This window comes from Alosa pseudoharengus, unplaced genomic scaffold, assembly GCF_046254945.1.
Source record: "Alosa pseudoharengus isolate Yale_2024_CS ecotype anadromous, Long Island Sound unplaced genomic scaffold, YU_APseudo_1.1 YU_APseudo_1.1_scf_5, whole genome shotgun sequence".
Classification (NCBI taxonomy): domain Eukaryota; kingdom Metazoa; phylum Chordata; class Actinopteri; order Clupeiformes; family Clupeidae; genus Alosa; species Alosa pseudoharengus.
In genome coordinates this window covers 25,027,511-25,052,530 of record NW_027468837.1, presented here as the reverse complement: position 1 = coordinate 25,052,530, position 25,020 = coordinate 25,027,511, and the positions used below count along the sequence as shown (strand labels likewise).

The following is a 25,020-nucleotide window of genomic DNA, read 5'->3' as shown; positions in this document are numbered from 1 at the left end:
ACCAGATTTATCATGTTGAGTGATTTCATATTGATTTTAAAAGGGTTACCGAACAGCAGTAAAGTACAACATGGTATCAGTGTCCTTACAGAGCACCAGGACTTGGATGACAAGATGACTTAGAAAGAGATAAAAGCATAAAACATAAGTGAGGAGGCAAAAGTAAATACAAAAGAGCAACAAGAGTACCTTTTCATGTCAAAAAAGGAAATATGCAGTCCACTTTTGTGTTCTGAAATTAGAAATGTGTCAATGAGACAGAGCAAACAAGGATCCAGTATAAAGATAAACAAGACAATCAGGATGAGCCTTTATCAGAAACAGTCTCAGGCTCAGCAGACTTTTCAGTGTCCTTTGAAGCTTCAGATCTGACTTCTTTTTTGTCGTCTCTACGATCTTTGCTTTTGCTTCTCTCTCGTCTGTCTCTGTCTTTGTCCCTGTCTCTCTCTCTGTCCCGATCACGGTCTCGTTCACGCTCTCTTCCTCGGTCACGGTCCTTCCCCCGATCTCTCTCTCTGCTCCGTGACCTCTCTCGCCGTCTGTCCCGTTCGCGGTCACGCTCACGGTCCCTATCTCGGTCCCGTTCACGCTCCCGGTCTCTGTTTTTGGCCCGGTCTCGGTCGTGATCCCTGCGTTCAGGCTCTCTCTCTCTGCCTCTCTCTCGGCCCCTTTCACGCTCCCGCTCTCTTTCTCTCTCCTTGTCATGCTCTCTCCTCTTGTCTGCGTCTCTTTCCGGTTCCTTGTGCCTCTCTCCTTCCCTTCCTCTCTCCCTGCTCCGGTCCCCCTCCCGCTCTCTCTCTCTCCCGCGATCCCACTCACGCTCTCGGCTCCAGCGCTTGGGGCCTTGGCCCCTGTCCCACTGCCTGCCTGCGTGGGGACCCTCCCTCTCCCGCTCCCTCCTGCGGTCTTCAGAGAGATCCCGCTGCCTCTCTTCAGATAGCCGGTCACGGTGGCCACCTTCAAACCTGGGCTCTCTGCTGGGCCTCTCTCGTGGCTCGGAGTCATCCCGGGTGGAACTGCTCCTTCTCCTGAGTTCTGGTGAGTGCCTGCGCCAGTGGTCATCCCGGTGGGGCTCTGGGCTATGCCCTCCCATGCGACCCGGTAATGGAATAGGACCCTCGGGAGGAGTAGGCAGCAGAGGTCCTGTGTGTCTGACTGGTCTTATGTCGCTGGAGCTATTGTCAAAGTGATACCTTGGCGGACCTCCTGAACCGCTCTCTGGAAAGTGCATGGCTGGGCTTGCACCTCTAGGCCCACCAAACTGTGGCGCTGGACCCCTGTGGCCTGGGAAGTCTTGAGGAGGGCCCCTTTGGTCTTCAAAAGATCCCCTTCGGGGTGGCGAGGGGGCTCGGGAGCCCCGGAACTGACCTGGAGGGGGGAATCGTTGGCCTGGCCCCTCCCCAGCAGGAGGAGGACCTCTGCGTCCATCGTACGCATTAGGTGGGGGTCCTCTGTAAGGAGGGCCTTGAGAAGGAGCTTGGTTTTCTCGGTATGGGGGTGGTTGGCCTTGGTGTTGGTCCATACCCGACTGGTAGGATCCCCCACCGTCATTGTCATACTGGTCGCCTGGGGCTCTCGGCATATCCCTCATGGAGTTAGAGGAGCTGTGGTCACCACCAATGTGGTGAGGGGGTGGTGGGCCTCGTGGTCCACTGAAGTGGGCTGGAGGTGGTGCTCGGTTCTCAAAATGACCTGGTGGAGGGCCAGAGAATGGCAGCGGAGGCCCTCTGGGTCCAGAGAAGTTGAACGGAGGTGGAGGGGGACCTCCGAACCTGGGTGGCATCATGCCGTTCTGTCCATCATAGGGAGGAGGGGCATGCCCTTCCATAAACTGACCAGGGGGTGGCCCTCTAGGCCCCATGTGATGTGGAGGTATATTGCTATCAAACATCTGGTGAGGGGGACCTCTTGGGCCTACAGGAGGTGGGAATGGAGGTGGGGGACCTCTTGGAGCCATCATAGCTTGTGGTGGAGGACCTCTTGGGCCATCAAATTGCTGTTGGGAACCTCCCCACTGGTTGGAGAAAGGTGGATATCCATCACCCTGCACAGGGGGAGGACCTTGCATGGGTGGGGGCACCTGCATTGGAGGTGGACCACCCATTGTGGGATGTGGGCCTTGCATTGATGGAGGGCCCTGCATTGCTGGGGGAACATGCATGGGTAGGGGCACTTGAATAGGTGGCGGCCCCTGCATTGGTGGCATGCCACGAATTGGAGGGGGCCCAACTGGAGGTTGGAAGGACATGGGTGGTGGAACATCCTGCGGGCCTCTGTTGTAGTCGGCTTGGGTGCTGGGTATTGGCAAGTGGGACATATGTGGTGTATGAGTGTCCATACTGGATGAGCTGCCTTGATTCATATCCTGTGAGAAATTAGCCAGGCTGGTAATTGACTGCACAGGGTTGCTCTCAGAAGACACTAAGGGTGGTGACTGAGTAGAGGTAACTTCAGCTATTTTTTCTAGACTTGCGTTAACCTCCTTCAAAATGCTTGCAGAGTTTGGCCAAAGGCTAAAGCTGTTGCTGTTCTCTGGGTCAGTCGCGGAGGTAATGACCTCACTGGATATCACAGCTGACTCTGCAGGCATGTAATCTTCCACCATTTCGGGTTCTATCTTCTCACCCAGTAAGGGAATCGATATCTCTGTACTGTCAGTTTCAAGGAAAGGTAGTGATTCACTCTTGACTTCCTCTAGTGGTGTCTGTGCAGTATCTGTTTCTTGTGGAGAAATCTGTGGAGGTGTTGCCTCAGCAACAGGGACAGGAGCAGATGCCTGAGGGGGGGACTCCTCTTTGTCAACAGATTCAGTGGTTGACCTTCGACCTGCTGCCGCTTGCCTGGGGTCCCTGCTCTGCCTAGGGTCACGTCTTTGGTTGATAACAGGAACTGTTGACGGCTTTCCTACTAGCTCCTCCACTTTTTTACCAAGCTGGAGCAACTGGCTGCTGGACAGTAATGATTTTGTAGGTTGGGAAATCAGTGAGCCTGGAACAGAGGTGAGCAATGCCTCCTGCTCCTCCAACTGACGCTTTTGATCTTCAATCTGTTTATTGAGACTGTCCAGAATTCCTGTGGTATTGCCTCCGCCTTCAACACGCACCTCATCAAAGATGGAGTCGTCCTCAGGGTCGTAGGCCACATCATCCACTTCTGAGTTACCAGTAGTTTCTGCAGGCTTTGCTACCTCTTGGTGTTTAACAGTTGAAGGAACTTTCTCAGCTGTGTAGCCCATACTGGGGTCATACTCCTCTTCAGGGTCATAAGGCCGGTCATCTTCATACTCGTCAGCATTCTCTTTCTTCTGGCCAAACTGCTGGACTATTGGGTCTAACAGGGGCACTGCGGACATGGTGACTTCAGTCGAATGTGGGTCTGATGGAGACATGGAGGCCTCTGAATCCTGCTTCTTCTTGCCAAACAATGTTTTCAGGATGGTCTGAAGAGGTGTGGCAGAGGAACCAGGCGCAGATGGGGAGTCTGTGCCTGTAGTGGTAGAAGCAGCAGCACTGCTGGAGGTTCCTGCTTTGACTGAGGAGAGGAGAGAGAGGACATTGGTGGCAGCCATCTCAGAGCTGCTCAATGGGGGTGGAGTGCCAGGGGGAGTGGTACTGATCATGGCGTCCAGGCTGTGCCGGGAGGCTTTGTCCTGTTTTACATCAGCCTTGGTCAAAAGCTTAGGCAGGCCAGTGTCATCAGGGTCTCTGGTTGTTTTGGAGCGCTTCTCCTCCCCTTCCAGAGGCGCACCAGCTCTCTTCTTGTCCTTCTGGCAAATCACAAGGCCTAGCAAAAGGTTGGGTCGAGCTGGCTCCAGTCCTAAAATGAAGACAAAAGGTCAAGATTAGATTTTAGAGATTGATTAAAGATAAGTAGTCAAATCAAAGTACATCACAAAAATAATATATATCAACTAAACTATAATCCAACGACTCGTGCAACATATTAAGTCCTGATAATATCCAACTTGTATGCAGTTTTATAGATAGTGAGATGAGAGCTAGTTCAAACAAACAAAAAACAGAAGAAAAAAAATACATTTCCAAGACTTTACATGGAATATACACGGATTACCTTCACAAGAAACACCCCACTTCTTGTGAATGAATGCATGAGTTAATGCTGAGTTAATGCTGCCCACCAAGAATATTTAGCAAAGAGCAACACACTTTTTTTTATAGTAATGAGAATAATACATCAAGTGAAGTTCAATTCAGTTCAATTGAGGCATCCATAATTTAAAAAAACACAGAACAGTTTTAAAGAGTCTTTATGCTTGACGAGAAGACCCTTCTTGGCTTCATGTGAAGTTTGGGTTTATGTATTGGGATTATACAAGTCCATAACATTCTTGCAAAATACATTTGGCAAGTGTGTGTCAGCGCTCATTCATATTTTCAGTGTGATGGAATCCTCTTCTTTTGATGTTCAGATGGCAAAATGTGAACAGGATCACTTCCAGCATGGAAACTGCATCCATTTTCTCCAGGGTACTTTAAGATGGAAGCTTCATGTGACTTACCGTGGCTGCAACTCAAAACTTTCAGCTGGACTTCAGTCCAGTGGGGGCAGTAGAGTCTAAGCATTCAACCACACAACTTGGATATATTTTTTCTGCATGTTTCAACTACACTGTCCTACTAACACTGACAAACTCTCACCTCACAGCATAATCAGATTTAATTACACTTCCTTATTGACCAGCACCTTTATACATATCTGTACCTGATAGGAAAAACATGTTTTGTCCAACGTATCAGTCAATGAGGCTCATTTCTACCTAATATAGGCTCACCATTACAAATAGGATCTTGCAATGGATGGAAGATCATATAAACAAAAGGCTGAGACTGATCACATCTAGAACAGCATCCACGTGAGATGCAACATGTTTTATTAAAGTTTACTTATGATACAGGGTATTACAGGCAAGATACAGACAGTGTGAACAAGAAACAGGAAAACACAGAAAAGTTCCCAATTACATAAAGACACTTTGTTGTGAATGAACAAGCTCTGATCTCACACAAACCTTCTGATTCACTATACTTACCGTCTGCATTCTTCTACAAAGGGATAGAAATTTAGATTTGGATCATTGTGTGGTCGTCATTATACAGATGACAGATTCTTTCCTTGTTTATGCTTACCTGGCCCATCGAAGGGTAACAGTTTGGAAGGCAGGGGGTCCTTTGAACTCAGCGGGATGAGGTAGAGGTCTTTGATGCGCCGGTTGTTGTTTGCGACCACGCCAAAGCGCTTGCGGCTGCTGAAATAAGAAAAGAGAGACACGTACGCCACCTCTTCCTCTTCCGTGGCGGGATGGAAGCGGATAAGACACAGCTCCTGAAATCAAACAGAAGGGGATATAAACATAGTTGTAATTCCTGTATAGTTAACAACTAACCAACAGCCCTATTGCTTGAGATTGTAGTATTGTTGCCTTTTCATACCTTTGAGAGGGAGGTCTTCAGTTTGCCCACATAGTCCCAAACTGTATGTGGGGAGATTCTGCCTCCAATATGGATGGTGTCTGGCAAATCCTGAGGGATAAAAGGGTCACCGAGTATTTACCATGGTTAAAAACTTGGTGATGATGGTTAAAAATATTTGCACATCTTCACATATCTGCATCTTCATTTATATTTATTTAAAAAAATACACCAACCTCCTTGAGATGCTCAAATGAGCCTGAGACCAGGTATGCCTTGGTGACAAACTTAGCCACTGTGTGCATGTTGATGAACCCTTTCCACATCATTTCCTGTCCAGACAGGAAGAGGGCTGTTTCACCTTCCGGAGGGGGGTGGGTGTCGGCACTATAGAGAAATATTAATTAATAACATGCATTTACAGATACCCCTCAGCTACCGTGGACAATTACCATGACTCACAAAATAAGACTGATCTTCGACTCTGTTAATATTTATTACTACAATAATTAATTTAATTACTAGAGACATTGCTATTACTGTAACTCAATGGGTTTTCTGAGCACCTTGGAGCTGCCGCTTTGGGCGTCGATCTGGGGATTGATGGTGGGGGTGCCGGTGGCATTGGAAGAGGCCCCTTGACTTCTGGAGTTGCTGGTATTACCGGCTCAGCCACAGGAGCGGGCATAACCACCTCTAGCATGGGCTGCGTCACTGTGATGCCCGAGCGATGGCTCGCCATGCGCGGGTCCCTGCGGGTGATCGTTACGGACGAGACGGCCGGGGTGACCACTGGCATTGGGGCAACAGGTGGCATACTGGTGCTGACATCCTCCATGGGCATCGGGTAATCGGTGACAGGCACCTCGCTGGCAGCCTGGTGGGTGAATGTGCCCTCTGAGGAGGATAGTCTGGAGGTGCGTGGGTCTGGTTTGGCCTTGACTGGCTCTGGCTTCTTGGGGATAGACATCTTGGGCTTCTTGGAAGTGGGTTCATCATCTGCCGATTTCTGACCTGCAGGGGGTGGGTGGTTTTGGGGACATTACCAAGACTAGTGAGGTTTTAACAACAACAACTTGCATTTATATAGCTTTATCAAGGCACCCAAAGTGCTTTACAGTGAAGGGGGAACTTCACTAACCACCACCATTTCAGAATAGAGCGGACATTCTTGTGTGGAAAACAGACACTGTAACTCTAACACATCATTACGGGGCAGCTGTGGCCTACTGGTCAGGGATTCGGGCTTAAAACCGAAGGGTTGCCGGTTCGATCCTCGACTAATAGGAAAAATGTGTGCGGGGAAAGTGGTTGAGCACTGCTCTCCCATGCCCACATACACGACTGAAGTGCCCTTGAGCAAGGCACCCAACCCCTCACTGCTCGCTGAGCGCCGCTGTAGCAGGCAGCTCACTGCTCCGGGTTAGTTTGTGCTTCACCTCACTGTGTGTTCACCGTGTTCTGTTCACTGTGTGTGTTTCACTAATTCACGGATGGGAAAAATGCAGAGATCGAATTTTCCTCATGGGATCAAAAGAGTATCTATACTTAAATACATACGTGCAATTCATGCCAAAACTGTGAAATTCTTCATTGTGTAATCATGGAGGTTTCATTAAATGTCTCATTTGTTTTCACCAATGCAAGGGGCAAAAACAAATGGTAGCTCAATTAAAAAACTAACACATATACACACATGAAGAAGAATCACATTACTGTGCTGAATTGAATAGTATTTCCTTTGTCACTCCGTTTCACATCATCATCCATCTTTACCAGTGCAAATCTTGCAGTTGAGGTCGAATAGGTGAGCCCTGTGTTCGGCTGTGGTGTCCTTGAGCATTTTGCTGAAGATGTCGGGCATCGCACTGCTGGCCTTCCCTGAAGAAGAGGAACCTGGGGTCGAGGCAGGAGGAGGATGACTCTCTTCCTGTTCCTGAAAATGGAGCAAACACACACACACAGGGTATACATTTCTGTCCATTAGACAACACTTCCTCTACTAACTCTTAATAACTACCCATGCATAACTTAGTGCGACAAAGCAGAGATTTGGACAGGAAAAGTAAAGACAGAAATCGCAAGAGATGCTCAAGGGGACAGACTACCCAGTCAAAACTAAGAATTGTATTTTAAAGCAGAGGAGTTCAGAGCCAACCCATAAGGAAAAAGCTGATAAAGTCATTAATTTTCTTTTTTACATATGTTGTTGTATTGCATCGTATACAATAACAGTGTGTTGACATGTAATTGTGCCCCCTTTCATTTCATTTTTATGGCCTACTTTGTATGTTAAAAGGCATTTCAGTATGCGAGTAATGCACATGACAAGTGTGATTCCCATTATGGTCTTACAGAGCTTTTCCCTATGGGTAGCAGTGAACCACAAAAGTGAGCACAAAAAGGTGAATAAGAGGTGATAGAGTGAAGGAAAGAGAGGAAAGGAGGAAGCCACCACTTACTGCCCCTGAAGCCATGCGAGCTGTCGCAGAGCTGGCAGGAATACATACATCTCCTTCTGACGTGGGCGGCGCCTCCTCCATATCAACATCAGGTGGCGCTGTGTCCTGTTTGTGACCTGGCTTGGTCGACCCCGTGTGACTCCTCCCACCCTCCTGAGGAAGTCAAAACCAATGAACCCAACTCTGCTGCTTATGAGTTTAAAGTAAATGGATCACTTCATCGACTGATTGACTGAGGTCATTGATTCTGATCAAATAGGTCCAAACTGAGGACACCAGGACAAGATACACTGACACATCATTTTAACAGGTTATTTGAAGCAGTTTCAGAAATAACCCCCACAACATTACGAATCATTCAGACAGCCAGCTCAAATCTTAAAACGGCATAAGGTGTCAGTGCGTGTATGTTAGTAAACAGCGGTTACCTCAGTGTTTTCTGCTTTTCTCCAGCCAGAGGTCTCTTTGGAGAGCAGCTCCTCTGGTGTCAGTCTCACCAGCCTGAAGGGACTAACCTCATTACCAATCACCCGATAGAACAGTCCCTGCAACGCACACACACAAACAATCAATTCAAATGACTAAGAGGAAGAACGCCTATGGCCCAGACAGACTGTATAGATGCAGTCTAGGGTGAAGAGAAGTCTAAATAAACAGCCCACAACCACATACAATACACAACATTACACATTAAGCACTGTGTTTGTGTGTGCGTGTGTAGTGGACAAACCTTGTTCTTTGGGTCCTTCAGGTTGAACATGAGTGATCTGTACTTGTTCTTGTATCTGCTGTCAGTATTCATGTAGAGGTTGAACATCTCCTTCTCAATGGAGACGGCTAGTTTCCCCACCTCACTCTCCGACATGGACAAGTCATCACTGTCACTTACCCTTTAATTAAGCAAACAATAATCAAAGGTAATTTAGTCAAAGTTTAATGAGTGTTCTTGGTTTATTTCTGCCTAAATTCCAACAAAATTTCTTCCAAAAAAAAAAAAAATACCTTCAAGCACATTTTAAGTGATTGACACTTATTAATTATTTTTTACCTTTGAAGTGTTAAATTGACATCTAATCACATCTTGCACTGAGTTACTCGTATGATTTACTTGTGAGTGGGAGAGCAAACACTTGCCTTTTGTAGAGGATATCTGTGAGGGAGCGCCTGATGTTCTGCCTCATCTGGTTGTTAGGGGGCGGTGGGGGTGGAGCTGCCGAGGTGGGTGGATGGGACGTCTTGGATGCAGGAGGCTGGCTAGGGGGCGCAGAGGCGGATGATGTTGGGGGGTTCTTGGAGGCGGAAGACGACGTGGACCCGGAACCGGAACTGGAACCTTCCTTTTGCTGGCCCTGCTGTTGAGGCTGCTTCTTGGGGATGACAAAAGTGCTCTTGGCCACGCGCAGAGCCCCGGTGACGTGATGGCGGGAGCCAGGCGGGCCAGAAGGGGCAAGGGTGGGCACAGCTGGGGGTGGCGGACCCGGCTTTTTGGACTTAGAGGGCTTGATTGGGGTCGGAGGTTGTTTTTTGCCATCTTTGACCGCGCTGGGTGGAGGGGCTGATGCTTTGCCTTTGGGGCCAGGCTTGGTGCCTTTAGCGCCGGGGGATTTCTTCGGTCCTTTGGGGGACACGGAGGGTGGGGCAGGCTTCTTCTCAGCGGGGACGGGCTCCTTGTCACTCTGCTCCTCTTCACTCGCCTTCTCCTCCTTTCCTGCAGCTAAAAAGACAAAAACAGACACATCACCTAACTGAAGAGCATTCACAAACAACTCAATAAAGGGGACCGGTCATTCTCAAATGTTGAGCAGTACACAAACACTGCCCAGTCATGTCTTGAGAACGTGGATCTCACATAGCATGTCATTGCGCAACGCAACTTGCAATTCCTAAATTCACAAAAACCTATACAGATAAATTCATGATGGGAATAATCTGTGAAATAAATGGGGTACATTTTAAGCTCAGCAGGGGTTTTCCACATTAAAACAAACTATGATTCCCTTCTGTGCCTTGCCTTCAGTATTTGTTGTCACACAACAGGAATAAGAAGCCTTTATAGAAAAGAAAAGAAAGTCAAAGAAAAAAACAAGACAAAATTTTGTTTGCAGTAGTGTTTATTTAATTATGGCCTGACTACATTTTCTAAATCACTGGTGACTAGAAGCAGTTTCTACTAGGTTTACAAATACAAAGAAATATATAAATAAATCAATTTATAGGAACGTGTGGTTTTGAACTGTGACTTTGTGGTTATGAAAACTGACTTTGACCCTCAAGAGTAACCATCTCCTACACCATAGAAAGAGGCTACAAAAGCAGCAACCAAAAAAGTAAAATCTCAATTATTGTAGAATTTTAAGATAAATCTGACAAATGTCAAGATGGGGATATCCCAACACAACAGCTCAATGTTAACATATTTTTATATGTACTGTCCATGTCAGAAACTGTAACAAATAATTCTATACAAATGCTGTTGCCTTTTGTTTTTTATGCTGTTGTTTCATGACAGATTTTGCTTTAAAAACAAGTGCTTGTATAAACTACTGAATCAACTACACTGAAACCACTGTCATACCTAGACAGAGATCATTCCGTCACTAGCGCTTGTATAAACTGCTGTTGAATCAACTACATTGAATCCATTGTCATATCCACACACCAATAATAGTCATTCAATATTATCTCTACAGTTCAATTATCTTTGAGCAAGGGGAGGTACCCGGCACACATCACCATCTCAGTGGCTTCAAAAATGTTTAGACAAACAGCTATGATAACCAACCATTATTAAAAAAACTGATTGTGAACAAGAGAATTCCACAGTTTATCGAGACTTGCGAAAGTCAACAGGTTTGGTCATGATTAGCATCTCAATCACCATGCAAATTAGGGTGATATTGTTATCAATTCTTCATTTCCTGCATCACAAAAATGCATTTTAAACAAAGATAATTCCTTCTGTGCCACCTACTACAGGTTAAGGAACAATCAGTTCTTTCTATATAGAAATGAACAATGGCAAAGCACATCAAATTTCAGGCCCCATTGCTGTTCCCACCTTGAGATAAAATTCTAAAATATTGTACTGAGTTCAATGATTCAGTAACATCTCCTGTACTTTTTAGGTCCTTGTACACACAAGTAACCATCTGATTGATTAGAAATGGAAGTCAAAGGTGCTTTTCAAGGTGCTAATTTGCCTTGTGTCCTTAGCATGGTTAACTATGGCATGTATATCAACACACCTTCCTGAATCTTTAGTCAAGATAGCATGACAACCCTTCCCATTCACAGTAAATCTAATGAATAATTCATAGTATTGTAAAGATCTATTTTTAAAAGCATTACAAGGTAGGACTACGTCAATATAGCTCTACTATTCTATCATAAACCAACCTGAATTGACTATGATAGTTCAATTCCTGATCAGAATGACCTATGTAGCAGTGGGAGCCATAGCTTATAAGACTCCTTATAGTCATTTGGGTAATAGGCACAAACATACTGCACATGGCAAGAAATATCACCTGCCTGTTTGTGTAAAATCCCAGACAAAACATATATTCTTCTTATCTTTAAAACATTCACTATATGCAGACACAGACGCAGGATTATGCAATCTGCTCCCATAAAATTGTATGCATCTGTGTGGTTTGTGGGATGGAAGGGGTGGGTCTGGGGTGGAGAAGCCTCTGAATCTTCAGAATCTTGCACTGTTGTCTTCCGTGCTTCGGGGACATGGCGCCTCTGCTGATTCTCACGGCTGGGGCTGGCAGCTGCCGGCTCTGAACTCTTCTTCTTCCTCCTCCTCCACTGGCTTCTGGTCTGATGCATCAGCTGGATCCGTATGGCTTTAATTCCCCTGCGTGTGTGCTGAGGCTCCCGTGTCAGGCGGTAGGTGCACAGTAGAGGGCAGAGCAACGCAACAGGCCAGACTTTTTTTTTTTCTCCCCAAAGTGTCAGTCGACAATAAGACTTCTCTCAAAACTCAGGCACAGCCAGCAAAATGTGGTATCTGTAATATCACTTTATTTTTTTGTTTTTGCTTTTTTTTGTAAAAAAAGAGCCATTTATCCTTCAGAGGGAATAAAAAAGGATTTATGGTGCACTGCATGCAGTTAAATATAATTACATAATACTGTCAAGCTGCAGTCTACGCTAACTTTGGAAATGTGCATTCCTGGAGCCTTCTGCCAGGGCCTGAAACTAGTGCAAACTGCTAACCTTATGGAGAATAAGCCACTGACACCTACCTTTCAGTGAGCAACATGGCACATAGAGTCCCCTGTTCAACTCCAGTACTGCCCAGAATAGTATGTAGAGAACATGCTGGATCCAAAGAAATAGGTTGCAACTCCAAACCACCCCCAGACAAACAGATACAAACAAGTATTCTCAGACAGACACACAAACACATACACTCTCATTCATGCACAATCACATTTCAAGGCAAGGCACTTCAATATCCTGTTTCATTTAAAGGACCTAAAAACTAAATTTTTCTGTCACTGTAAAAAACAGACTGTTGTGATACAGCCCTCATTCATATGAAATCAATATGACTTACATATTTATACCTGGTATGGGTACTTACCAACTTCAGACATCATAAGACCTCTGCAAATACCTCACAGAGGTATATAAGAACATGTCATATTCAGACACAGCATTGGCTGTGCTATATGCAACAAGCATATTTTTTACCTGGTCTATTTTTACATTACGAACCTGATCAAGAGTAACCTCTTAGTTTTCATTAAAAAAAATTCATAGATTTCATCGGTTCACCTTTCAGACTAGTCACTAATAAGAAAGGAGAGATGGAGGGTAAATTAAGTGTGAAAGACCTTCAAAGAGATACATACACGATTTGTTTAACACAGATGGTGCAACGGGTGCAGTCTTTTCTGGCGTTACGGCATTGTAATTATGATCGCTGGACCAGGACGACATGGCGGCTGGTGGTGGGTGCTCCTCAGCGTTTGCGTCTTCTTCGTCGTCACCGCCGCTGGCTGCGTCACTGTCGCTGCCGTCGTCTTCGCCCTTGCGCTCGTCGCCTGATGCGTCTGCGGACTTCCCGCCTGCCTTCTTCTCTGTCTTCTGTACAAACATGAAGACAGGGAAGAAATCAGTGTGAAGGTATGGACTTGTGTCTTAGGTGCAGATATACATTGATTCCTAATCTGCGTAGCATCCGATAAGACTGGCCAACACCCTGCATATCCCTGCATGTTTTTTTTGTTTTTTAAAATGATTAACTTCTACAATGGATGGACACAAACAATTTACAATGGCCAGCCATGCACTGAGCATTTCAGCATTTATCCATGTACTCGTTTTCCATAACTTTACATATTTTTAAAGTGTAGATCAAGGTATGGTTATGAATAGAACTATTACACAGTATTAAGAGAACTCATGGCAAATGTTACACTAAAATGACATGTTGTGGGGTGAAAAAGCTTTGTTCTTAAACAGAAACCGTCCAGGATGTGACGCACTATACCTCACATATCTCTGGAAGTGAAGCAGCTGTAACACAGTTACACAAACACTATAAAATTTTCAATATGCAATAATTGTACCTTAAAATTGTGCCCTTCCATGATGTGGACAAAAGAGCCTTCATGAATCATTAATATATATATATTAATTTCAAATATATAACTTAAATGGACCATTTGGTCAAGACTTTAACAAGGAATTATTGTAATTTCCAGAGTTCCCACCATTCCTACCTCCTTCAATTATCTTCTTGAAATCGCATAGTACCATCAAGCACTTCACAAATCTTAAAATCTTAAGAGGGACCTCTACTGTTTATCATATCAAGTTATTTCCACAGCACGGTTTCACTTTCAGCAAGAGCTTTGTGGAGTAGCCATAACAGTTACACAAACCCTATACAATTTTCAACCTGTCATTATTGTCCCTTACATTTTTGAACTTACAATGACTACACTCTTCCATGACTTGGACAAAAGGCCTAAGATGAATAATTAAATTTTAAACAATCTCAATGGACCATTTGGTCAAGCCTTTAAAAAAGAATTATTGTAATTTCCAGAGTTCCTATTCCCACCATTTCCACCTCTTTCAATGATCTTTAAAATCCATGCACTTCACAACTCTTAACAGCGCAAGCGGGAGCTCTACTGTTGTTCTGATCTGACGAGGGCTGCAGGCAAAGTCCTGTTTTACCTTGGGCCTGGGCTTTGTGCCCGTCTTCTTCTGCCCCTTGGCCTTCTCCTTCTGCCCCTTGGGCTCCTTGGGGTCGGTGATGGACCTCATGGCGGCTGCCGCGTGTCTCAGGATGCAGTCATTCCCGCAGTACACCGAGTCCGGCAGCGCGTTCCGCTCACAGCCCGGCCCGATGCATTTTGGGAGATTCGAGGACGCCGTCTCAACGGCCTGCTACATGTGGAAATGCAGAAGTCCAGGAATTCTCAATACAAACCATGTACACAGGACTGACTAACAATAAGAACAGGCTCCTGTTGCTAGCTTCTAAAGGGTCGGCTTTTGAAATTTACAGACAGTTTCATATTTTAACTTCAACTTTTAACACTCAATAACTCATTATCACAGTCTTAACCATACATTTTAAAGTTAATATCTTAAGTCTTCTATATCATTTAAAACATGCACTGAAGCATTCAGAGTGTATGCATACACATACAAGCTTGTCTGACTCATATCTACGGTAGAGCTCTAGATTCAGATTGTATTACAACACTGCAATTTGAGATGTGTTTTTACAAAAGTGCACAGAAGAACAGACACTTCCTCCACTGGATGAGTCCGCTGCATTCCACACTTTAACATTTGATTTGCATTAGACAATACAGATCTGCTTCCCCCAAGCTGCTAAGATATCATTTATAAATATATCCATTTGCATAGGCTTTTGCAAAAAGTGCATCGAGACACAATGTGAAAAATATGCAGCATTATGAGTGATTTTACAATAGTGATCATCCAATGTACTGAAACAACCATCGTGTTTTCAAAGGTGCAAGTCAATTGACTGAACATGTATTCTCTACTATATTTTAACAGATTAATACATGTAATACTTTTTTAATTCTGTGTCTAAAAAAATAAAATAGAGTTCTGAACACGTTTTAGAGTAATATATCCTTCATGCAGTAAATAACATATTGCAAAGTATACAAAACAAAAACCTTCTCCAGGGTTTTTGCACTTCAATTGTTCAAAAGTCCAAATTACCACATGGTTCTCGCAACTCCAACCTCTAATCAGGTCTAGTCTTCACTCCAGAAGCATGTGTGTGAATTTAGATTCAATTTTCTGCCAGGCTCTCTGGTTAATCCTTGAGATGACAATGTGAGTGTCGTTTACCACCACTGCTTGGCAACAATACTGCACCCAGTAAGGGCGTTTCAATGAACTAAAGAGCTGACGGCTGGGGCTGATAGTGAGTGGCGTCTCCCTCTACACACACCCATCAAATATGAATGCAGTGTTAATAGAGATGACATTCAAAATATAGTCTGCACACCTGAAGTGTGCGCACAGATTAATGTTTTTGAGACTTTGCTTTGAATTCACTCAAGGGACTTGCCATTAATCAGGTGACCGCTTCATTGCATACAGTGTCGCAGCCCTGATACAAACACAGGTACAGGTATATGGCAGGTACAAGACCGGTTGTAACATTACCATTACAAACCTATTGTGGGATGAGGATTCATGTAAAAAGCATCCTTACCACTCTCCCTTACACTGTAAATATGCAAACTAACATGAACACTAAAATTACTTGTTCCTCAAATCTGACACCACTGATTATATAAAAAAATAAAAAGCTGACACATGACAAGGATATCTAAATATGCTGAAGTAAACATAAGCTGTTAAATAACTGCCTCCGACTGTACTTATCACTTCTATACGTACCGGCTGGAAAATCTTGATTTTCTTCTTCCCACTGGGGTTAGTGGCCTTCTCTATTCTGCCTTTGATTCCCAGGTCGTCGCCTGCCTTTTCTTCAGCCATCTGACTGCTGGGGGTGGACGGGCTCTGCTCGGCGCGCTTGAACTGCGGGCCGCTCCGGCGACCATTCTCCGTGGAGACGGACGACGGGGCGACCGAGGAGCGTGGGGTGTGGGCTTTGCTGCCGTTGCAGTTGGGGCAGATGTAGTCCTCCCCGTTGCGCTCCATCAGCCGGCCGCGGGCCTCTGTGATGCCCACGCAGTCGCCGTGGAACCACTCCTCGCAGCGGTCGCAGCAGATCATGAACCTGAGTGGACACGACCAAAACAAACAAACAAAAAAAAACATGAAGGTAAACAGGACAGGACACACAGGACACACACACACACACACAGAGAGAAGAGATCTATACAGGACGACAAACAAACTAAGATGTGAAATCGGAGGGCGCACACTCATCAAGTAGACACCAGCAGAGGAGCAGCAATCTCACTCTCACTTATATCCATTCAGAAAAGGCATTTAACAAACCTTGACAAAACGCACCTCATCCAAGGCAGCAAAATCAAGGCAAGGTCTGATATACAGATATAGTATACATATCTATTCAAAAATGTAAGGAACCACTTTAATCAAAACACTGGATAGGTACCCTGCCATTGTTTGATTTTGCAGGTAAAACTGCAAAACAGTTAAAACTGTTTTGAGGCGACTGTTTGATTTTACAATAACTGTCAGAGGTTTTTTGAATGTAGTTTAAGAATGGAGAAAAGGGTGGAAGGCTTTTTTCCCCCGCAATTATGAAAAACTGTACCCTTAATTACATATACACTCACTGGCTACTTTATTAGGTACAATTGTTAAACTGCTCATTTACATAAACATCTAATCAGCCAATAAAATGGCAGCAACTCAATGCATTTAGGCATGCAGACAGGACGTGACCAGAGTGCCTCTTCCGAAGGCTGTTTGAAGCAGGAAAACCCGCCATGTCACAAAGCTCAAATAACCTCAAACTGGTTTCTTGAACATGACAATGAGTTCACTGTACTCAAAAGGCCTCCACAATCACCAGATGTCAATCTAATAGAGCACCTTGGGAAGGGGGAACAGGAGATTCACATCATGGAGGTGCAGCTCACAAATCTGCAGCAACTGTGTCTGTTGCGGTGATGTCAATATAGACCAAAACCTCTGAGGAACAATTCTCGCACCATGCTGAATCTATGCCACGAAGAATTACTTACAAGGTACTTACAAGGTGTACCTAATGAGGCTGTCGGTGAGTGTATTCATATGGCCTATTTGGCTCAGCATTAGAGAAAGAAACAATACTGAAGATTGCCATTAAAAGGAGCCAGAACTTGAGTAATGACGGCAATTTGCCACTATATTTTAGTAACGATGCATACTTAACAACTTGCAAAAGGTTTGCTATAAGAAACTCTAGATGGCTTACCTCTTGTTGTGCTTCTGCCTACAGATGCAGTAAAGAGCATTTGGGTCATATCCCTCATCGTTTGAGCCGCCATCTTCAGATGATGAAGACGATGACGATGACGACGACGACGACACATCATCGTCGTCATCATCATCATCGTCGTCCCCTTTGCGAGCCTTGGCCTTGGCATCTCTTTTGGAGGGAGTGGCGTCCTTACATGCTCTGGCTGGATTCCTACTGGGCCTGCGGCTACTGCTTGTGTCCTCCGGCTTAGTCTTGCTCTCCTCTTCCTCGTCGTCCGTCTTCTCTTCCTCTTTCTTTACCTCTGTCTGTTCCAAGTCTGTCTGCTCGTCTTGTGATGGGGCGACGGCTTCGACTGCGTCAATGGGGACTTCCGGCTTCTTCTCCTCCTTCTCCTCTACTTTCGGAGCGTCCTGTGCACCGTCTGCTGCCTCATCCTCAGAGCTTTCCTCATCTTCGCTGGCTCCTTCTTCCTCCGCCTCTTCCTCCTGCTTGGCTTTGGTGCTTCGCGTCTGCCGCCGGCGCCCCCCTCTCCTCACCGCCCTCTTTCTCTTCCTCTCGGGGGAGGCCGTCTTGCTCCCGGATGTTTTGACCTCGGCGCTTCCGTCGAAGCTCGCCTCTGAGGCCGTCTCTGCGTCCGTGGGGGTCTGAGAAGGAGGATCGCCGCCGGCCCCACCGGCGCCACCGTCCAGGTTGGCCGGAGCGCTTCGCCGTCCGGCTCCACCACGGCCCCTCTTGGCTGTGAGCAGGAACTCTTCCAACTTGTCGGTACGTTTGGCCTGCCGACCGCTTCGCCTCACCGGCCCCTCGGCCGGCGACGTTGCTGCTTCGCCCGGCATCTCGCGCTTGGCGATGGTGGTCCGCCGGAAGCCCCAGGTCTTCTTGAATTCGTTGCTGGCAGGAGTGGCTACTGGCTCGGCTGGTTTCCCGGGTGACTCGTCTAGCTTCTCCTCGTCACCACCATTATCTCCTGCCTGTGCCTCCTTGCCTTCCTGCTCGTCTTTATTGTTGTCGGTAACGGTTACTATGAGAAGTGGAGAAGGGTAAAAAAAAAAAAAAAAAACAGGTTAAGGATTCAGAGAAATTACTAAGCTGCACTTTCCTGGGCAACATTGATTGAGGGGGTAGGACACATGAAAAGCGAGGGAGGGAGACAAACACACAAACACGAATGATTACAGAGGGTTGCACAGCCAGCTTTAAATCAGGGCGATTTAAGAGTAGATGAGAGCGATTTAAGAGTAGATGAACCAGGCATTCCATGAGTGGTATGCCAAGCAGGTTGTGATGGGAGCCAGAAACACAATTCAGCAGCTGCCACATTAATTTGTTTGATTAATCCGCCATGCCTCTCAAGCACACGTACCACATTCAGCAGCAGCTCCTTTCTTAAAATAAAAGACTCTAGCCCAGTCCAGCCGGGGGTCCAGCATTGCAGCCAAAAATACGATCAGGCCCTCACCAGCACTGAGTTGGCTTATGGGGAGGGTCAAGAACTGTAGTACCCATTAAGCTCCCACCTTCATTTTTTATTAACCCTAAAACCCACTTTATGCCACTCATGAAATAAGATAGATAGATAGATAGATAGATAGATAGATAGATAGATAGATACTTTATTGATCCGCAAGGGGAAATTCAATAATTATCATCATTTAAAGATTTTTGTAAGGCAAAATTAGATGGACATCTTCTCAGCAGTGCCCCCACTGAAGCCAATGTCATGCCACATTAAAGAAAACGAAGCCTGGTTAGCTTAATAGGTACTTGGTGATTGCCTGGGACTGCGAGTACCTTGCGAGCTGCTCTCGGCAGGCTCTTGGGTGGCCCCTTGCCCAGAGGATAGAGGCAGCCCTGGGCCAGTGCTGTCCTCCATAGCTGGAGTCTCTCACTGCCCTCAGACACAAAGTCTACAGGCGAGAGAGACAAGCACAGCACACAGACGGGAGTTACCCTAGTAGAGCACACTTGGCCGGCTTCATATCAAGTCTGAGGCTCAGTCGTTTCAACGATATTCGGTTGAATTACTTAACTTCGTTATATAATGTTTTAAGCATGTCTGAATCTAGCTGTAATTAAAGATTAGCTTGGAAATTAAAAAAAACACTTCATGTCTTATGAAATGTTCTATTCAGGAAATCCAGGCATTAGTCTCAATTCACACTTGTTTCCTTGGCAACAATCAATAGAAACGTGCAGGTTATGTTTGTAGTGTGGCTTTAAATGGTGTGTTCAGCTCAGTTGGAATGTTTAAATCACCAAAGACAGATTTTTTTCAAGACTGATTAAAACTATTATTTACCATTTCTCTCATAACTATACCTTACCATAAGGGCAAGACAGGTGCCAAATGCTTTTCATTTAAGACCAAACATCTACTACTTTTTGGGCCCAATTTCCAGCTACTAATATCAAAAGTCAAATCTATCTATGCATCCTCTGTCAGAAATCTCTCATGGGCTGCGTTCAGGATCAAATGCATTAACAATAAATGGCGATTACACATAAGAAGGTACTAACAACATACATACAAATTCTCTTTACCTAAATGTTATTTTTATAATGGCTAGAAGAACATACAAAAATCAGACCTTTTTGTTTGTCAATTGACACAAAAAGCTTGTATTTGCATGCAATGAATGAACCACAAATGATGCACGTTCTACAACAAAGCCCAAGGCTTCATTCTGAAAAGGGCACTTTAACAGACCATTAACTGGTATACAGATCAACAGTTGAGTAATTTGATTCCTGAACAAACTGAAATTCATACTAAAGTTGAGCCTTCTGTGGTAGTATCAAATTGCATTAGGCCTAATATTAACACATTTTCAGCCTGCCCACTGACTAAGTGAACAGATCAGTGACACTCTACATTACCTGCTTCTGTAAGGCCGCTGGCACTGTAGTCTTGAGAATTACTCTCTGTTTACAACAGCAGTGCACCAACACATCACTGCACAAAGCTGTAGGAAAAGAACAGAACATGAAATCAGATAAAGGAACAAGTGAACCAGCAACATACAAACGCTAACTTTCACATGCCAACATTTACACGAAGATGAAATTGGCAACAGGCTTACACTGGGCATAATGGCAAAATATCAGGCACAAAATCAGATAAACTAATTCAGTGGTTGCTTAAACATGCTCAAGAACGTGTCAGTCACTGAAGGCAAAGTCTAGCACAACATTAGTGAGAGTTTACTATTAAGTGAGAGAAAGAGAGAAAAGAGAGAGATGACATTCTTAAGAGAGAAACATCTAGTTTACTATTAAGTCTGACTTCATTAACTGAAAACATTTCTCCAGAAGCAATCTTAAGGGGCAGAATGTGATGGGGAAAACCTCTTTTGTCAGTTTGAATGTTGGCGCTGCACCACAAACACTAGGCCTACTTATCTTACAAGCCACCATCATTTTCATTTCAGTCATATAACACAACACGTATTGTAAAGAATTACATAATATTCTTTCTGCTAAAGGTTATTTAGGACTATAAATGCGAAAACTTAGATAACATATACATATTATGTACTGATGCAGGTCCATATAGGCATAAGTAGAAGACATTTGTATTGGGTGAGCCATAGCCTACTGGTGGTTTTAAGTTTGGTAGATGCACATGGTCTATATTTATCTGAAAGTCATGCTACTGTTGCACCTGTTCATGGTAGTGGGGCAGTGGTTCAAGAAGCTATGCCAAAAAAATAGGCAAAGCATTATCCAGCTACTATGCTAATCAACTAGCGACTAAAAGGTGCTTGAATGAAGCTTTTCTATGACCACGCTGATACCATGTTGGGATTAATGGCTGCCGCCTGCCTAGTTCAAAAAGTTCCTGAATCACACAATTACATTGGTAAAATATAATCTCCAAACCTACACTAATCTTCTTACTGTACTGAGTCAACATGACACTTTTCTATCAACAGAAGTCATTTTTCATCAATACTGACAAATTACTAGAACACACTCCAAAACATAACAATAAAACTGCATCAATAATAACATGAATCAACTTTGAACCAAACAATGGGGAATGAACTTTCTTAAGACTCCATTTTATTTTCACATACGATTCTCACCCAAAAAAGGTTAATATTCTGAAATATTATATAATGCTCATTTGCACTACGCATCTTTTCTTTGTGTGATTTGATCCGTACAAAAATCGATTTACCACCACTTGCCATCACCCAAGTAGCTTTTGCATCATAAGATTAATTTATAAAGAGCTAAAATATGGTAGTCTTATGAGCTGTTAAAGAATAGACATCTATCAAAATCCGGTCGCCTCCCAGAAAGCAAGAGACATTCACAAACATGTCAAATCCAACCCCAATGACCACTGTTAACGGACACCACTAGATGGAGCCTTGACGTTATTTGAGCTCCCTCCATTTTGGAACAAGCCGACACACACTGATGTTATATTATCTACATGTACAACTCGAGAAACAAAACAAAAACGTTGGATGTGAATATGCAAAGACTTAAGAGTTGGTGTACTGAACAACGTTTTGCTTTGCCAGAATAAAGAATGTGCACTGTCGGTCACGGTAGAGTGCCACGCGAGGAGGGAAAAGGACATGCAGTTGCAACTCAACTAGGCCAAGATTCGGGTTAGCTACAGTAGCTATCCATACGCAGGCATTTGTATCAGTCTTCTTGATTATAATCTTAGTCCCACCCGAATGGACATAATTAACCTCGTAGGTGGCATTCACATCACCAGTCAGTCCGCAGTAGAATCAAGCGATTTACTACTGTCATTTAGCTGTAGTAATAGGACAGCATTCGCTGCTATGCTAAGTTTTTTTTTTCCGTATTTGCAACCCCACGAAAACACGTCATTGTACATAATCAAGTAACGTTTTCAGATTAATCAATAACATGCTAATGCGTCCAACAAATAATTATGCATAACGTTACATAGCTGTACTACTGAAGCCACCCGCTTCACTACGTTAAATTGTAGAGAAATGCCCCCATAATTGCACCTGACACCAGTCAAGGACAGCAGCGTTAACGTTAGCTATTGGGCTCGGCATGTGGTCAGGACGAAACTGGCAAGCAACGTAAGCGCGAGGCCAAGCTAGCGACGCCTCGGTGTAACAACCTCTATGGTAACAACATCGGAATAACGGTTAGTGTGTAGAAGCTAGGTGTTGACAATGTTGTTTCCCTCCTATAACAATTTGACCTCAAGGTCAGGTAAAGTTGCACAATGCCACTTCATACCGTCACGTTAACGTTAGCCTGCTAACTATTAGCCTGACAAACGTTGTTGCCAAGCGGAAAACAACAACAAACGACCATCATCAATCATAACAGGTTAGAGTTAAATGTTAAATATTTAACATTTAACATTAATCTACTTTGACGCTATTTAGCGGACCTCAGAGAAAGTAGAGAATACATGTTGTTTTCACGTGCACTGCCGTTAATGCGCCATCACAGGGACATGTAATCAAAGGTTAACGTTAGTATTCAAGAATGTTAAAGTTAGCATGTCACGTTAGCCAAGCATGGAACGAACGGGCGTATCCTAACGTTATCTTGCTTCCGAGACCATGTAACGTTACGTTGATTTAATTTTGTGAGATTAATTATGTTTTAAGTCCATTTTTACCTAGAAGCTAGAATACATATTTGAAAATAACCCGCTAATAGAACAACATGCAAAGTAGCACTAGCGTTAAGCGAGTTCAGTGTAACGTTAGGGGAAGTAGTTCTAACGTTAACATTTCAACGTTACTTCTAGATAGAGTTAACGTTAACATAGCTGCTAGCAGTCTTCAACCAAGTCTAATGTCCAGAAACAAGGGCATGCACGTTAATGGTAGGCTAATCTCACGTGGAATAGATATTACCGTTCCAAATCGTAAAATAACTGACATAAAGTTAGCTACATCGCCTTAGCTAACTCGATTTACGTAGCCTGCTATGGCTCCAAATCGACATCATGGCGTTCCTAGGTAGCTTAACGTAGCCAGAAAGGTTACACCAGAGTAATCTGCGCGCATTCTGTGAACAACACTGATACAAAATATTGAAGGTGTACAACAGTAAACACGTTCTGTTTGTGCATGTACACAGCAACATATTCTTTACTCACTTGTTGACCACGTTCTCGTTCTGGATATTTGGTCAGTCTTCCATTTTCTCTTCATGTAATGGCTAGTAGAATTGATTGGCGCAGCGCGTGAACTGATGACAAACACAGCATGTACATTTTAGCGCCACTTCAGGCTGGGAGGGACAATTGCCTACTGTTAACACTGCAACAGTTAAAAGGTATTATATATCCATAGACATATCCACCAGACAACTGTGGGTACCCTACCCACACTACCACTAGTTCTGCAGATATCATGAAGCCTAGCCTATATAGCCTATATCATGAGCTTAAACATTAGTAAACAAACCATTCAGTTTATTTCCTTATATTAGATTTCCGATTTCTAAATATACAACCAAAGAGTCGGTTTGACGTGATAGATAGATAGATAGATAGATAGGCCTAGATAGATAGATAGATAGATACTTTATTGATCCCCAGGGGAAATTCAAGGTCACAGTAGCATACAGACAACACACACACACATTCACTAACAGCAGAAAGTAATTAAAAGTATATAATATAAAAAAAACACAACTAAGCAATAAGGACAGTAGAAGATAAATATATAGGCCTACTAAATACTAAATATACTAAAAATATACAAATTATACTAAATAACACAATTCTAAAAAAACAGTATCCACATAGTGGGTGATTAATCAAACAAGATGCGCTTGCAATGACTGAGGCAGGGACTGAGCCTGTGATTCTCTGTGCATAAGGTAAGGTAAGGTAAGGTGCTCTGTGTGAATGAGTGTCATGTGATGGTGCAAATGAGTAAGTCAAACAGTGCAACAGTGCAAGAATAAAGTCTATATATCTCTCTCTCTCTATATATATATATATATATAACTATATTAAGGAAGGTATAAGTGTGGTCACAGTTCGGCTGTGGCATGGAGGGAGGGGTTGTGCATATGTGCTAATATAGCACGCAAACAGTGAGGCAGAAGACAGTGGTAAAAAGTGCTAGTGGACAGACAGTTCAAGATATGGAGGTGGTGAAGAGGCAGACAGACTATGCGGAGAAGTCTATTTCTCCTCTTCCCTTAAGTGAAGCATTGAACAGTTCAATGGCCCTGGGGACGAATGACTTCCTCAGTCTGTCTGTTGTGCAAGGCAGTGAGCGAAGTCTCAGTGGTTTGAGGGGTGCATTGCTGCTACCAATCATAGACATGTAGCCCCTAAGTATGTCTTCACTGAATCAGATTTTTAATTTTAGGTTGCAGAATGGTCTTTCTCATGGAATGTTGCTAAATTTTAGGTCATGGAGGGCTGCTAGAAGTTTTGGGTCAATATGTTCTGAGGGCCTGGCCCATTATCAGTCAAGGACCTTTGAAATCATACTTGCCACAGCCTTATGTCCTTTCTCTCTCAGCAAAGATTATTGTCTTGAGCTCTATGGAAATATGAGAATGAACCAGTATTCCCCAGCAATCATGACATTCACCCTGGATGTATGTAGCCTAATGTAGTGACAACCAAAGGACACAACCTCTCCACTACCTGTCAGGCCTATTTTCAAATTAGCCCGCTTTAATATCAACACCCATTTATCACACACTTGCAGCTGGACCACTCAAG

General features: G+C 44.1%; 1 protein-coding gene across 4 annotated transcripts; it reads right to left on the bottom strand.

The window, feature by feature from the left end:
- Positions 1-15: 15 nt before the first annotated feature.
- dido1 (death inducer-obliterator 1) lies at positions 16-23,521 on the bottom strand. 4 transcript variants are annotated; one of them, XM_076268348.1, is made up of 17 exons: positions 23,431-23,521; positions 20,190-20,275; positions 19,104-19,219; positions 17,307-18,333; positions 15,812-16,154; positions 14,093-14,305; positions 12,757-12,991; positions 9,026-9,605; positions 8,622-8,781; positions 8,320-8,436; positions 7,892-8,044; positions 7,206-7,365; positions 5,996-6,443; positions 5,666-5,816; positions 5,451-5,540; positions 5,148-5,343; positions 16-3,816 (listed from the first exon to the last, which is right to left on the bottom strand). In XM_076268348.1, the coding sequence occupies exons 3-17, from the start codon at positions 19,183-19,185 to the stop codon at positions 299-301; spliced, it is 7,473 nt and encodes a 2,490-aa protein (XP_076124463.1). In that variant the 5' UTR covers positions 19,186-19,219; positions 20,190-20,275; positions 23,431-23,521; the 3' UTR covers positions 16-298. The 4 variants fall into 4 exon arrangements, with proteins under 4 accessions (XP_076124463.1, XP_076124465.1, XP_076124464.1 ...); XM_076268350.1 differs by having other exon boundaries at positions 7,940-8,044; XM_076268349.1 differs by having other exon boundaries at positions 14,093-14,302.
- Between the last annotated feature and the right edge of the window lie 1,499 nt (positions 23,522-25,020).